The sequence below is a fragment of the Sus scrofa genome, chromosome 1 (genome assembly GCF_054392235.1).
Source record: "Sus scrofa isolate SSC_HxYL_T2T_F1_AM1 chromosome 1, Sscrofa_HxYL_maternal_Yorkshire_Landrace_v2.0, whole genome shotgun sequence".
In the NCBI taxonomy this organism is placed as follows: domain Eukaryota; kingdom Metazoa; phylum Chordata; class Mammalia; order Artiodactyla; family Suidae; genus Sus; species Sus scrofa.
Window position 1 is genome coordinate 35065234 of NC_139383.1, and position 16858 is coordinate 35082091.

At 34.8% G+C, this 16858-nt stretch overlaps 1 protein-coding gene across 43 annotated transcripts in view; it reads left to right on the forward strand.

The window, feature by feature from the left end:
• The window catches only part of PTPRK (protein tyrosine phosphatase receptor type K), a 560031-nt gene that overhangs the window by 334416 nt on the left and 208757 nt on the right, over window positions 1-16858 (forward strand). For 40 of the 43 annotated variants that reach the window (XR_014803891.1, XM_084956679.1, XM_084956684.1 and 37 more), the window contains exon 7: window positions 53-346. Coding sequence is in view for 40 of the 43 variants with exons in the window: in XM_084956679.1 (XP_084812805.1) it covers window positions 53-346 (294 nt within the window). In the remaining 3 variants the exon portion in view is untranslated. Of the gene's footprint in view, window position 1; window positions 450-16858 lie in introns of all 43 variants that reach the window. The other 3 variants (XM_084956839.1, XM_084956848.1, XM_084956833.1) reach the window with 2 other exon arrangements.

Genomic DNA, 16858 nt, shown 5'->3' on the forward strand with positions numbered 1-16858 from the left:
GTGTATGCGTTTGGATTTCTAACTAATGAGATTGCACGCTCATTTCTCCTAGAACCACCAAGGCCTATTGCTCCTCCACAGCTGCTTGGCGTTGGGCCGACATATTTGCTGATTCAGCTAAATGCCAACTCCATCATTGGTGATGGTCCCATCATTCTTAAAGAAGTGGAGTACCGAATGACATCAGGATCCTGGACAGAAACCCATGCAGTCAATGCTCCAACTTATAAATTATGGCATTTGGATCCCGATACTGAATACGAGATCCGTGTTCTGCTTACAAGACCTGGTGAAGGCGGAACGGGGCTTCCAGGACCTCCACTAATCACCAGAACCAAATGTGCAGGTAAGAATAAAGAACAGGCCACTCTGCCTAGTACAGAAATCTAGCATAAGACACATAATATCCATACAGTTATTAAAAGTTCTAACTATTTGGTACATGATTAGTCGCACTATTCTAAGAGTTCCAGTGAATTTGGTAAATTGTGGCCTTAATTATGTCATAAATTTGATTTAAAGACGGTGTATTTCTCTATTATTACTCAGTATTATTATGAATCCACAATCTTTTCTTGCATAGTAATTTTGCTCAGCTTGCTTGTATTTAGTCCAAAATCTCTGATAGACGCAGGTGGAAGTATTATTGAGAGAAAAACCTCTGTCGTTCAAACAAATGTGGAATACCTTTAACAGTGTGAGAATTATATTCCTCCATAATTTTGTTATGGTCAGTACAGAAACCGTATCTGATGACACAGACAAGAAAGTTACTCTGAGTCAATCCTAAGATAACTCTTCTATTCAGAATATCCTGTTGTATAGGATTAATGCAATAGCTTGACACCCAGCTGTAAAATAAAGAGGCTTTCCTTACATTTTTAAGCCCTGTTATTGCCCTCCTCCGACCTGAAACAGAGTGGTGAAAATAATAGCATATGGAGAACAGAAAAAAAGAATAAAAACTGAAATAAAAAGTAATATATAAACATACACCCTAGTTCCATACATCCATTTTTATAATGGGAGAAATTCTTAGCTATTTACTAAAAGCCACTGAAAAGTTTAATTGCCTAAGTTATTGGAGTGTACTTTTAGTGCACTGTTTATTTTATTGTGGAAAATAGTTTAATTTTTTAGTTTGTTGAAAGAGACTTTTTTTTTATCCGTTAAGCATTATGTCGAAACACCTGCAGAGTTAGTACATGCGTCTGTGCATCTTGAACATTTAAAGATTTAGGTTCTAAAAATTGAAAATTGTGAACATGGGGATCTATGAAAATGTAAATGCCGGTAAAATGTCTTTTGTTTCTTTAACATCTGTTTAGCAATTATAATATTCTGCGGCTACCCACTGAGAGCACTGATCTAAGATCAAAGCAAAATACCTGACATATTGTCATCCCTAAGTATTTTTTATTCTGACTCAACTTCATATATTAATATTAATATACTAATTTTAAATATTAATATATTTTGTATATGAACATGAAAAGATGCTCACTAATAGGAAACTTAACTGCTCAGTCATTAGTCTAAGATTCAGCTTAGACAATAGAAAGTCTACTAGTTTTCTTATTGATGTCATACATTTATCCTACGGTTGAAAAAAAACCACAAAGACTTTGGGTAAGTCTCCATGGCTTAGCCTAAATCACACAATTTGCTTTTCAAATTTTCTCTACAGCTAAGTCTTTTCATTTTAGGTAATGGGACAAGTTACTCCTATTGTAGTAGATGAACTAACTTCCTGGGGTAGAAACAAGTTGACTCCACAACCACAGCTAGGCAGAGAAATAATTTAGAAGAGACAGTATGGAAACTGAGGACTAGATCACCCTGTCTTCCAAAATTCGTATCCCATGCTAACTTCAAAAGACAAACGGAGGGGTCCATTTACTGAAGATATTTGCTGATAAAGTTACCTTTTTCCCCCTACATTTAATTTGTGTCAGGTATATACAAATTAAAATAATGAATATTAATTTACTATTCCAGTGATCTTCCTCTTGATTTTTTGTGCCCAAACTTCTTTCTTTTAAATATCTCATCTACATTCTTAGGTTTTATTTTCCCTTAAAAATAGCATTACCGGAGTTCCCATCGTGGCTCAGTGGTTAACGAATCCGACTAGGAACGATGAGGTTGCGGGTTCGGTCCCTGCCCTTGCTCAGTGGGTTAACGATCCGGCGTTGCCGTGAGCTGTGGTGTAGGTTGCAGACGCGGCTCGGATCCCACATTGCTGTGGCTCTGGCGTAGGCCGGTGGCTACAGCTCCGATTCGACCCCTAGCCTGGGAACCTCCATATGCCGTGGGAGCGGCCCAAGAAATAGTTAAAAAGACAAAAAAAAAAAAATAGCATTACCACACAATGTATTGTTAATACTATGTAACTTTTTTAACCTAGGAATTATTTGAAATTGGCCATTGATATGAAGGCCAAGGGAGGTTGTGAATAAGTGAGATTGTGGTTTAAGGCTAGTTATGCTGTATTAAGTGAATGAAAACAATATGTTAATGAGCATTGATTTATCCCTATCAGATATGTTCAGGATGCATATTGAATTGCAATAAGTAAAAATATGACTGTAAAGTGCTTTGAGCTATTTTATTTTGAGAATAACCTTATCTGTGTGGGAGGGGATAGAGTAAAATAACAGACTCAGAGCTGCTTTCAAATTTATAAATGTCTTGACATTTTGAAATTATTTTTTTTCCTGATATGTTATTTGAGACATTTAATTTGTGGGCTCTGTGGCATAAAATAGTATTAAGCCCACGTACTCATTTATGCTTTTACTTCCAAATGTAGAAACTTACTACATGTTTGGTGAGTCTTTACCAGATATCTATGTTAATTTATTAAAGTCCTCATAAGGTGTGTTTGATGCGGGTTTTGAGAAACTGTGGTTACTGTTTTACAGGAATATCTACTAATTTGCACTGTTATGGGAAATCTTACGGAATGACATATTCTATTAATTTGCACAAATGCAGAGTTGGTACAGGTTAAAATTATGATGTCCATCTATTTCCCCTCTTCAAGATTCCATTCCTCAAATTTCAGGTGCCTTTGACCCTATTGGCATTAGCACCATCACTGGCTTCAGCCTGCCTGTTTTATAACAACAAAATAGAACACAACTTATGCTGCCTATGATATTACCTGATATTTAGTACAAAAATTCTTCATAATCTGTGTAAATAATCCCTTTCAGAAGCTAAACATAATCTTTATAGACGTTTCCATCTAATTCTGTTAAATTGTGCAGGCTCTGAATACTACTGGTTCTATGAACTGTTCTAACAAATACTTGGAGAATGGCATATTTTAATATACTATTAATATCACCTGGTTGAATATTTATTGTTTTGAGGTGGCTATTTTAATACATACTGCACATTAGACCACCAGGAAACCTTAAAAATAAGTATCAAAACTTTTTGGTATTATGTGTGTGATATCAATTTCACATGCATTTCTTGTACGTAGCAAAGGGATGATGATTATTTTCCACCTCTCAGAAATTCTTACTTTATTTTGGTCTGTTACAGGGAAACACTGTTTATCTCCTAAGTACCACTCAAAGAGTAAATTAGTTACTATTTACTATCTTAAAAATCCATTTTAATGTAGTTAAACCTTTGTAATTTTACTTATCTAAATAATAAATTCTGTTTTCTAGGCAGAAATGTGTCAATAATTTTACAAGTTAATTAAATGTTTTTATTTATGTATATTAAAGAGTAAATTTTATGTTTTAAATGAAAATTTAGATTGTCATAGTAAAGTATTGATTGTTACTGCTTTATAAGTATTTGGATATTATTATCCCAGTTTTGTAGCTGGTTAATCTAAGACTCAGGAAAAACAAAATAAAGAGCAAAGATTTGTCTAAGCCCAGTCAGCTTCACAACTGGGGCTCATACCCATTTTCTGGCCCTTGAAAAGCCTGAATTATTCTTTCTCTTCCTTCTACTACTGTAGACAACTTTTTTTTTGCCTTTTAGAAGAGTTTGACGTGAGCAAATGAAAGTACAACAGGTAAAATCAGAGAGAGATGTACATTTAAAAAAAATTTATTGAAGTACAGTTAATTTACAATGTTATTTTCTTCTGAACAGTAAAGTGACTCAGACATATATATATATATTTATTTATTTATACATATAAATAAATGTTAATGGAAAAGCATATATATTTGTCACAGGATCTTGAGCATAGTTCCCTGTGCCATATTGGACCTCATTGTTTATCCATCCCATATATACTAGTTGCTTCTGCTAATCCCAAACTCCCAGCCCTTCCCACCTTCCCTCCTTCTCCCACTCTCCCTCCTCCTTGGCAACCACAAGTCTGTCAATCTTTTCTTTTTTGTTTTGTAGATATGTTCATTTGTGTTGTATTTTATATTCCACACAGAAGTGATATCCTATGGTATTTGTCCTTTTTTTTTTTTTTTTTTTTTTTGCATTTTAGGACCACACCTGCTCGGCACGTGGAGGTTCCTAGGTTAGGGGTCTAATCAGAGCAACAGCTGCTGGCCTAACCATAGCTCACAACAATGCTGGATCCTTAACCCACTGAGTGAGGCCAGGATTGAAACCGCAACCTCATGGTTCGTAGTTGGATTCGTTTCCTCTGCGCCATAGCAGGAACTCTGGTATTTGTCTTTCTTTCTTTGTTTAGTAGGATCATCTTTAGGCCCATCCATGTTGCTGCAAATGGCATTATTCCATTCTTTTTTCTGGCTGAGTAGTATTCCATATTTGTGTGTGTGTGCACATGCACCACATCTTTATTCATCTGTTGATTGACATAGAAGTTGTTTCCATATCTGGCTATTGGAAGTATTACTGCTATGAACATAGTGCTACATGTTATCTTTTTGGATTATAGTTTTATCATAGTATATGTCCAGAAGTGGAATTGCTGGATCATATGGCAACTCTCTATTGTTAGTTTTCTGAGAAACCTCCATACTGTTTTCCATAGTGGCTGCACCAATTTATACCTTTTCTCCATACTCTGGGAGGTATACACATTTTTAAAAATAGGGTCTACACGCTGACTTATTCCTTAAGAAAACATAGCTTAATGTTTGCAACTTCACTTTTATTGAAAGCACAGTTGATTAGTGTTCTTAACACAGAAGTATATGCTGTGTTTTAAATACTTTAAACAGTAAAAGAAGTGCAAAAAATGTTTTTCTTTGTCCTTTTCTGAAAATGTCCTGCCTAGTTGCTAAAGCTATTTCTTTGTTTTCTTTCTGAAGTACATTAAAATCATTTGGTAAGTCCAATTACCTGCTTCAGGGTCACTCAAGTTAGGAGAGGTGGTAATTACAGCCTCTACTGGCCATAGCCACCTACGCTTGCTTCATGCTTCTCTGTTTGCCTTAGGGGTATGATTATTTCACTGTTAGCTTGCAGCCTGACCTGTGTTATTGTTCACATAATGCTTCTTCAGGCATTTTATACATTTTAAAAAAGGTATAAATGTGAAGTTGTCTTAAATGGGAAGTAATTCAAAAACTTCATCCAACAGTCAAAGAAAGCATGCTTGTTTTTTTTTTTTTTTTCCCATGTGTCTGTTTCCTCTGGGTATACCATCTGGTATAGAAGCTAAGAAAATACAGTTTTCTCTTCTTCTTATTAAATGGAAATAAAATATGCTATCATCAGTATTGTCTGCATTGCATGCTTTGGCAATTGCATGTTAGAATTGCTCTCTTAAATTGCCTTCTGCTTCTGGGTAACCCATTGTGGCACTGCTTTATGATTAACTGACATTTTAGCAGCATCTCCCTCATAGGGAAGGTCAAGAGTTCAGGGTGTCCAGAACGTAATATATTTACACAGTTGGGAAAGCTACTCTCTAGTCTTATATTGAAGTTCAGTGCTCTTGGCAATTTTCATTGAAACATGTAGATCTGTGGAGCAGTGAAAAGGAGAGTGTCTTATTTTAAACGTAAACATTTACTAAAACTGCATTTTTTTTCTTCTCTCCTAAATCCAAAATGGGAGAAAACAAAACAAAACAAAACAATATCCAGGCATACTTAAGAAACCACAAAATGAGGAATGAAATTTTGCCCTTTTGGCCACAGGATTGTCAGCAAAATGGAACCATATTGATTTTTATTGTGGTCTGAGATAGCTATCAATCACAAAGACTATTTATCATTAGAACTCAACCTCGAGGCTAAACAAGATAAACAACTCTTCTAAGAATTGGTATGGTTTAACATTGTAAAGATACCATACTATTTGAATCCATTTGAGGGTTTATATCAGTGGGTTTTTTAAAATTTTTTCTAATGTTTTAACTTTCTCATACATGATGTTTATACAGATTCTTTACTGTTTTTGAGCAAGAATTTTAAAAGATAATGCTGTTATTATTGAAGTAAAAAAATATAAGATAAAAAGGCATAAGAAAAGTTATGGAAAACAATAGTTATTCAATTTTCTTAAAAATCTGAAAGAATAAAATACTTTTTTTTTAGATTTTTTTTCTTTTTTAGTGAGTAATAACCTGATTCTGTTTTTCAGGTTCAGTAGAAAATATTTCAGTTTGAAAGATATTAATCTATTCAGAGCAACGTATATTGGCTTTTTTTGTTGCTAACAGCATTGGGTTAAGTACCAGGTCTTCCAAGTGGTACAACTAATGCCTTGTACTTGGTTCCTAGGAATCACGAGGGACTGTCCTATAAATAAAGAATAAAATGCAAAGTGAAAGGAATTTAGAGGAGGAAACTCTTCTTTTAAGAAAGTGTTCCAGAGAAGCTGTCACCAGGAAAGGATGGCTTTTATACTGCATCTTAAAAATTGACTATGAGTTTTTAAGGAAGAAAGAGCAGAAAATGGAATTAAAAACAGAGGGAACCACGTCTATCCCAGTTGCAAATATTGCTGACGTGTTTTGTGTTCTGAAAATAGATGGAGCATTGGATGACCCTGGGCCAGGGTAGAATTGAGGCTGCAGGTGGGCTGTGGCCAGGACTAATGTCACCTAGATTGCTCTCCTGTTGTTTTGAAGAAGCAGGCGGACATTACTAGATTTGCTTTTAGAAAGATTATCTCATCTCTATGGAAGATGAATTAGGACTAAGGACAGACTGAGAGCAGAAAGACTTTGAAAACATGCTTATAATAATAAACATATTCTGGCTACAAACTTCTGTACAGCATGCCTCTCTTCTTTTAGATCAGAGACAGGACATCTGTAAATTTCTGGAGAGTAATATCATTTCTAATAATTAAGAAAATTCCTTTCATTAAAGGGATTTTAAAGACATTGTATAGGTGATTCAGCCTACCTTATTGTTTGATTTATTTTTCTTTTTCAAATATGTGGGTCATCTAGTGTCATTAATATGCATGCAAGACCCATGGTATAACACATTTTTTCAGAGGGGAAAATTATGAAGGATTAAAGAGAAATTTCAAGAGCTAGTGTGTATTTGATGGGATATTTATTTGTTTCATAAATTTTATTGAGGTCAAAGTTGCATACATTGCCCCACTGAGAACTGTGGAAGATACATCAGTAATAAGGCAGAATTCCTACTCTTAATCTGACAGTCTAGGGAGTTGCCATTGTGGCCCAGTGGAAATGAATCCAACTAGTATCTGTGAGGATGCAGGTTCGATCCCTGGCCTTGCTCAGTAGGTTGGGGATCTGGAGTTGCCCTGAGCTATGGTGTAGGTCACAGATGCAGCTTAGATCCCACATTGCTGTGGTTGTGGTATAGGCTGGCAGCTATAGCTCTGATTCGACCCCTAGCCTAGGAACTTCCATATGCTGCAGGGGCAGCCCTAAAAAAGCAAAACAAAAAACAAAAAAACAAAAACGAAAAAACACCAAAAAACCTGACAGTCTAGTGTTAGAACCATAATAACAATAAAAATATAATAAAAATACAAAGCATTTTGAAACTCCAGAGAAGAGAGGGATGATTTCTGACCCCAAAATAGTTTTCCTCAAGCAGTATGTTTGAAAATAATATTAACTTTTCCTTTTCTTAACACTTCTATTAGCAAACCCCTAGCCTTATCCTTAATTCCTAAACTGTGAAATAATGCATAAAACAAGGTGCAGCCACTAGTCACCATAAGGATGATTTGCCTTCTCTCTTTCTTTTCTGCTAAAACACAGGGAAACTGTATGCACAGATGGAAGTTTACATTGAAAATATAATTCATTTACCAATTTAAATTATTAAAGTAATGTGTTTGGTTGCTTTTGAATTCCCTGGGGCCCATGGAAATGTTGTTCTAAATTTCAATGGAGAAAGAGAGATTAAATTTATAATATGATCAACTTCTATTAACTCTGCTAACAGTCTACAATGCTAGGAACCTCCAGCATAAGAGTCATAAAAATTGAAAAATATGAAATCCTCTTTCCACTGTCCTTTTTCTTTTTTACCTCAGGCATGGGATGTACAGTTACTCATACATGCAGTTCATGGCACAGTTCCTTATAGGTGTGTAATTAAATAGAGGCTTGCTTTCAGCTTAAAATTATCTTCTTCTGACTTACTTGGTTGGTAGAAAGCATTTGTTAACCAGTAAAAATGACACTATTTTAATTTATCTACAGCGCTTTAGTACGTGCTGAGTCTGTTAACAATATCATTAAGTACTCTTATTATTAGCTGCATTTGTTTTCATTGAGTTTTGAATACTACAGTGGAGCTGACAGGTGGAAATGATTTGAATAACATTATCAGTTCCATTAAGTGGCCTGGATTTCCCCCTCTGGTTCTGTGTTTTTTGTTTGATATTAGGAAGTAGAAATAAAAATAAAATGACATGTTAATAATATCTTAGGTGATAATAACAAAGGCGTGTCTGAGAAGACAATGACGTAGATAGACTTAAGAAGCCATGCATCTGCATTTCAGACACTGAGGGATATGGTATGTATGAAGGATGGGCCCAAGAAGCTCAGCCTGTGAGCTTCAGACTCTTTAGTGGTGCCTTTGTAGTTATACTGATGCATAAACTTGTTCTTGATTTTTTTTTTTTTTTCCTTTTTTTCCCAGAGAATCTACCTCTATCTTCAGCTGTCGCTGCCTGTTTACTTCCTTATTTGGTTTTTTTTTTTTTTTTTTTTTTTTTTTTTTGGCCACACTCATGGCATGTGGAAGTTCCTGGGCCAGGGATTGGACCTGTGCCAATGCTGGATCCTTAACCTGCTGCGTCACAAGGGAATGCCTACTTTCTTATTTGAATTATAATTTATTTTCTTTACTTTGGAATAAAAAGCAAAGCTCTTAAACTCAGACTTTGGCCAAAAAAATTACAATCACATTTTCTTGGACAGGGGCTGGTGGGGAGGAGTACAGCTTATTATTTTTGGAAATCGCTTGAGGACCGTTCTAGTTATATTTAGCATTTTTGAAGAGTGTTGGTCATTTTGTATGGTTTTTCAAATGGAAAAAATTACTTTATAAAGATGTGTCTCATTATTTTCATAGTTTTACTTTATTCCTAAGAAAATCTGAGGGTGGGATCATCATCTTAGAATTTCACTTACTGATCTTTACTGTCTTATTTCATCTAGTCATTGCTGTAAGGATGGCCCTTCCATCCTCTTTCCTTTCCACAACGTGTACATACACTACAGAAGGGAAAAAGTGTATTTGAAGGAAAGGTAATGAGTGAATTCTAATCTCGAGTATTGTCAGTTGTATAATACTTTGTGAACCCAATAAAAAATGAACTTCAAAGGGCAGAAATTCATGCCTTTCATGTCACCCTAAGCAAGATATGTGCAAATTCAGCTGTCACTACATATGATATGGCCTAGAAATCATTGAGTGATGTCCATTTTAATTGTCGCAGCCAAATAATCTGGGTGAAGTTTGGGTTTAAATAACTAATCTTTTATTCTCTGGCTTTGTTACTACTTCCATCCTGTATGTAGTCCTTCATAATAAAGGAATAATAATCAAACATTTTAATTGTACCTGTTTATTTTTAAATAGGTACTATTAAATGTATATGAACATATTTTTTGTACTAGTGTTAACATGTGAATCTGTAATACTTTATCGTCAAAACACATATCTGTAAAAATACATATGCATGTATATAATAGTCTCCCTTTTTAATGGTAATTGTAGAAGGAAGTGAAATAATTTCTGTGCCAATTATTAGGTGTTTCTTAAGTCAAGAGCACCATTTGCATAAAATACTTGCTCAAATTTCAAGGTAACCCTTATTGGAAATCATAATATATTGCTTTGTTAGACCTTTTTCTTCTCTAAGGTAACATCTTACAGATGAAGAAAGGAATATGTATCTATTTTTTTTGAAATATACATGGCAATAATCTTTGAAAAATTTGTTTAGATGTTTCATTAATTTTTAACTTTTTTTTCCATCTAGTAAATATTTATTTATTTATTTATTTATTTATCTTTTTAGGGCCGAACCAGTGGCATATGGAGGTTCCCAGGCTAGGGGTCCAATCAGAGCTGTAGCCGCCAGCCTATGCCAGGGCTACAGCAACGCGGGATCTGAGCCGCATCTGCAACCTACACCACAGCTCACCACAACACCGGATCCTTAACCCACTGAGAGAGGCCAGGGATTGAACCCACAACCTCATGGTTCCTAGTTGGATTCATTTCCACTGTACCACAACGGGAATCTCCCCATCTAGTAAATGTAAACAATAAAAGAAGTTGAGGATATGTTTTACAGTTTTAGTTTCTCCAATATTGAACAATATTATCTTAAACTGTTATTCTTCCTATCACCTTATATGATGGCATTTTAAAGCTTTTGGGAAAATTTAGGATAACTTAAAAACAAATTGGTATATTGATAAATCTGTGATTTTTAGACTAGCATATCAGAGCTCTCTCTCGTAGCTTTACAAAGATAACGATAACTATTCTCTCATTGTGAGTTACCATGAAACATGATAGCATAAAGATTTGTTTTTTAAATAAAAACAGTTTATGTATATCAGATAATTGACATAGACTCTCTGATGTATTGGGCCAGCAGTTGTTTCCCTTAATTTTGTCAATGAATTTTGAATTCCTACTAGCACTCTTGTAGATCCGGGTGTGAACTGGTGGAGCGATAACTTTTCTCTTGTTTTTAAAATAAGTAAAATTAGCAGGTAACTTAGTTAACTTCTTCTAACAAGTGACAGACTGCTGGAACTGACTCATCGTTCTATTTAATTTTACCTAAATGTCTTTTTTTTCCCCCATGTTTCCACCTCACATAAAGTACATCAGTAGAACACAGAACTCTGCTTGTTTTTAAGAACGACAGGGGAGAAAAGTTTTTCTTGGCGTCCTCCTTCCATCTGGCTCAGATAATTCTTTAATTTCTGCCTCGTCTTTCCTTCTGGTTTACTCTCCACCCAGGGAAGAACTCACATTTTAAAGGCTAAGTTCCATCAGTGAACCAGTTACTTGTAGCAAAGTTCAGCTCATTGAATTAAATTAATTTTTTTTTCAGCTTAAATGAACCAGTTTAGGTTTTCTTCTAAATTTTTTGCCATCAATTTTAGCAATGTGGATACCACCTTGAAAGTTATATAACTGAGGAATCTAAAAGGCAGAATTATTGTTCCAGAGTTCTCTTTTGTTTTTCCCCATTCTCTTTTCTGGTGAATTTTGCATCAGAGGTCTGTGCGTGCTCTGTGCATGTGTCTGCTGTCTAAAACAAACAGCTTTGCTCTGCTTAGGAGTAGAAAATGTGCCAGGGGAGCACTAACTATCCCTAAACTTACATTCTTTGGAGGTCCCTAACAGGAAATCCCAGATTTTGTAAAGACTTCATTAGAATTCATACACCCACGTAGTTTGTATAAATTATACTCAACAAAGCATTACACCAAACTTCATGAATAAAATTTTTTAAAATGCCATTTTAATGCTACCTTGTTATACAACTACTGTCATTTTTGTCAAGGCAGTGTTATTTTTGTTTCTCTGTGCCTATGCTTTTTTAAGATGTAAGTATAAGATACATACAAGTTTTCATTCCACTTTTTTTAACTTGCCATGATAGTAACCCACTTCCTGTGTTTTTACAGGACAGTCTAACCATCATCTTTAATGATTGCTTACTATTCTATTGGATATAGGTACAGAATATATTTAACCATTCTGTTACTGGAATCTTTGGCTAATTCCAGTGATTGTCTGTTGTGAGTGTTGCAGTGAAAATTATGTATGTATCTTTTTCCTACATGGTTGAAAAGTTCTTGGCACATACTCTTCAAATACTATATCAGTGCGCTTTACTGGGCCAACGAGGACATGCGTGCAGTCGTGCAGTTTTAGCACGAGAAAGTACTTTATAATTACTCAAGTCCATCGCCCCCATTTATCACTATTCTGGCCACTGTGACTCAATTGGTGAGGTGATCTGATCAATATTTTAAAGCTATTTGATGTGAAAACAAGACTGTCATTCAGATTGCATTTTCTTGTTTTTGTTTTATTTTGGTTGTTGTTGCATGAGCATCTCCTTCATTCCAGACTCTACCTTAACTGTGGGTATTCGAAAGTGAAGGCTGTTCTGCAGCCACTCAAAGTCTAGGGAATCATGATCATAGTAGTCACCAAGTATTGAGTACTTACTGTGTACCAGGCACTTGTGTCAGCTCTTAGATGCAAAGCCAGCTCCTTGGGTGCATGCCTTACCTGAGCTGCCTAGAAAGGTTAGAACCTTGGCATGTAGGTAAATAAATAGACTAATAAGTGGTGTAATAGACATGCTCTATGGAAGCCCAGAGGAGCCTTGAAGTATGAATCGAATTTTATTAAGCAGCAGACTATGAGAATTAGCAATTATGAGTTGAGGTTTTGGTTTGTGAGTCAGTAAAATCTAGATTGAAAGCTGGCTCTAGTATTTACTGCTGTGCAATTAAAAATCTCTCTAATGTTTCATGTTATCTGTAAAATAATGATCAGTAATTGAACCATTTGTGAGATAATCAGTCAAGTTCTTGTGCTGAGAGTTAATTGTTAAATTTTCATATATTTTGCCAGCCACTTATTAAAGAATTATTAAAAAATACACAAACTTAAAATTATATCATTTATATTTTAAACAAAAGTAATACATATGCAAAACTTCCTAATCATTTAAATATATTGGACGGTTATCTACATTCTTGAGGCTATTTATGTCTATTTTATCTATATGTGGGAGATACTATGTATAATAACACATTCGTGACTATCTCTTCCAATTCTACCTTAGGAAGCATAAACTATAGTGGGAGTATTAGAGCATGGAAATTGGCAAATGCTGCAGATCAGGGCTTTTTTCCTTTACCACCTTCTCTGCTTTTGAGAAAGCCCAAATGTTGTAAGTAAACATTTTCTTGCACACCCCTAGAGAAAAAGCATGCAAAATGCTTACTTACCACAGAAGCAACCCCCAGTAAATATTGGCCATTTCTACAAAACACGTCATTTCACAAAAAATACTTTTTTTCTGATATTTAGAAAATTAAAAACATGCAGAATATCTGAAATTATTATGCACCGAACACCCATATATCCACCACTAGAATTTTCTTTTATTATATTTGCTATATTATGTATCCATCCACCGTTCCACTTTTTTGGTCCATCAGTCCATCTTAACTTTTTAACATTTGTATTAATATATTGGAACATTTTGTTCAAGGGAGTGATTTTTAATGAACAATTAGTTTGAATATTTTTATTAAAATGCTTAGAATAATTTGATTTCTAGAAATATTTCTCTAATGGTAGTTTAGGAGAAGGATTGAAAGAAAATTTCAGAAGTTTTAGAAGGCTGCTACATCAGTCTAAGCAAAAATTGATTGGTGCTTGAACTGAAGCAGTGGAGATAAGAATTCCAGTGCAGAGGCAGAAATGAAAGAGATTTGAGAGGTGCAGTCAGAATTTTGTGACGCCTTGGAAGGACTTTTGGCTTGGAAAATTAAGGTATAGTGACAGGTTTTAACTTTAAGAGGTAAAATATTGGGAAAGTGTTAGAAAAGAGGTTGCTATGTTTAGCTTTAGAAATGAGATATTGGGTAGGCAGCTATATTCATGTGTCTACAGTTCAGTAGAGAAGGTAGAGAGCAGGATATACGTTGTTGGGCTTCATCATCATTTCTTGCATGACAATTTTTTTAAATAACTTTTTTTATTTACAAGTGCATTAAACTTGTTCTGCATATACATTAAAAGACTGATTAATTTGTCAAATGGTGACATCCACAGTTGTATCTTGAGTGTTCTCCTTAATGGGTAGCTTAGAGCATTATGCTAAGGACAGAATCAAAATGTGGTTTAGTGCTGGTTTTCACCAGCTGAACTTAGGTAAATTTGTCTTCCTTGAATGTACTTCTGTCTTCTTTCTATTTGCTACCTGACCTACCTTGGTACCTCGTGTTAAAGGTTCCCAGTTCTCTTATGCAGAACACATGCCCTTCAGGTATCTCCACACCGTAACTTGAGAGGCTCATGTGCACAGGTACCAGGGATTGATAGCATCAGGACGTGCTCATTCTTTGGGATGCTAGGATGGGACAAACAGTTGTGTTTGTGCTGATGTCGTACTAGAACTTCAAGTTATAGCAACTGATTTTTTCAATCTTGTATCAAAATCTACACTTGAGTGCTTTACAAATGAACTGAATATTCTGATTCCTCACACCCTCACATCAGAGGCTTCGTAGGACAAATTTAAATAACTAGACTTTCCAAGGATTTTCACCCGAGCAGGTGAAGTAAAGTACCTATTTCAATGAAGAGCAGACAGTAAGTGTTTCATTGTCATATTTTAGTGGAATGTTCTTACAAGCTAAAAAGTAGGTCAGCAAGACTGAGATTGTCTTATAAAACAGCAGTACAAATATCTTCTTAAGGAAACGACTCTGCAGTTACCTATTATTAAAACAGAAATGGAGAATTTTAATGATTTATTTATTTCTTAAACTATTCATAGTCTTTGAGTGTAATACTAATTATAAGGACTAGGTTATTTGGATTTCTGCTTTTCTTAGCTGATCGCTTTTTCTCTCAGTTGTAATATTTTTATAATTGTAATTTTGTAAATAATCAGCAAACCTTTTTTTTGTTTGTTTGTTTATTTGGCTGCAGTCCTGACACATAGAACTTCCAGACCAAGGATCACCAGGGATCCAGCCCATGCCACTGCAGTAACCAGAGCCACTGTATTGACAATGTCAGATCCTTAACCCACTGAGCTACAAGGGAACTCCAATGAATCCTTTTAAATCTCTGTTTAGTCTAACCATTTATTTAGTTGCATAAAATTTCATTGAAAGTATTCTCAAAATACATTCTAAAGTTGGTTAATTTTTTAATTTTTTTTAAAAAGATGAGTTGGTATCACCTTTATTATGAAATTGACTCTGAAAGTATCAAAGTTGGAAATCTACTAAGCTCTTGGAAATATATTTTGACAGAAACATGTATACATGTATTTGTAACAATAAAGTTACAATTGGGTAATACTACTACTATTTTAAATTTAAAATGAAGAATTGATATCATGAAGAAATCTTTGAGAGACAGAAATATTCTTTTAGAAAATGAGAGAGCATAATCACAGTCTTTCATATACCTTTCATCAAACGTCTGAATAATAGAGAAATAAATGTGTGCTTGCATGTAGCCAAACAGTGGAACAGAGATGCTGCTATCTTACAAACAGTACACAATATTTTAATTTTCATGGGACTGGTAAAGCATTTGTTATATTTTTTAGCAATGAGTAATGCATATGTCTTCAGTTAAAAATATATCCTCAGCTTGGACAAGTGTTATTTAAGGAGTATGGAGTGAGAAATGGTTTGGCAGTATAACAAGGCATATTACAAGTGCCTACCTTGAAAGGAAAGAAAAAGAGATAGACATTTCCCCATTACTACCTACTGTTAAGGTGCTCACATTATCCCCTAAACAACCTCATGCTTGTGGCAATAATCATGTGCTGTCGTTTTTTTGTGCTAATATGAAAGTGCAATTCAATCTTTTTGACAAATACCGCTATGCTTCTAGCTTGGCAAATTTTCATCACTCAAACACAGTTGATGTATATGTAGGTTGTGACACTCTGACTGGAATGACTTTGGATTAACTATATTAAGAAAAGTAAAATTTTACTTAAGATGTTATTTTTCTTCCACTTTTCTTTTCTTCTGTCACCACTCCACCGTATCCTCACTCTTGCCCTGAGTTCAGATCCATCCTACGTCCTTGTTCCTTTATAGGCTATATTATTATATTGAGAAAATGTCTTGTAATGAAATTGAAAGAAGCTCTCCAAGGACATGTGTAGTTTGCTTCTTTGTTTATTGTGTGTGTGCATTGTGTCAACATGGACCAGGGAACAATCTAAGAGATTCACAAAATTTTTGCTCTCTTACTGGGGGTCATTTTCTAAAAAGACTTATTATATAGTTTCTATAACATAAGCCTCATAGGAGTCATTCCTAGTCTTTGAGTTGGTGTGAAATCTGACTAGAAAAACAGAAATGCTTTGATGATTATATAGTTACAAGTTTTTTCTCCTAAAATGTCCTTTGCAGACATGCCTGGTTTGGAAGTAGCTGTTCTACTTCTTCTTTAGTTGCTACATCTATATCTCTCATGGAGAGGAAATGAAAGGTTTATTACATTATTACTTTAAAAGATGACACGTGAATTCTCAGTGTTAACTCCCAAAGTGGCACTCCTGAGAAAGAGGTCATTTCTCTAGTAACTTAATATGCCAGGTAAGATCAGTTTGTATTTTAAAGTTATCAAGTTGGAAATATTAACTTTAGAAAACACAGACTAAAATTAACAGCTTTGCTAAACCC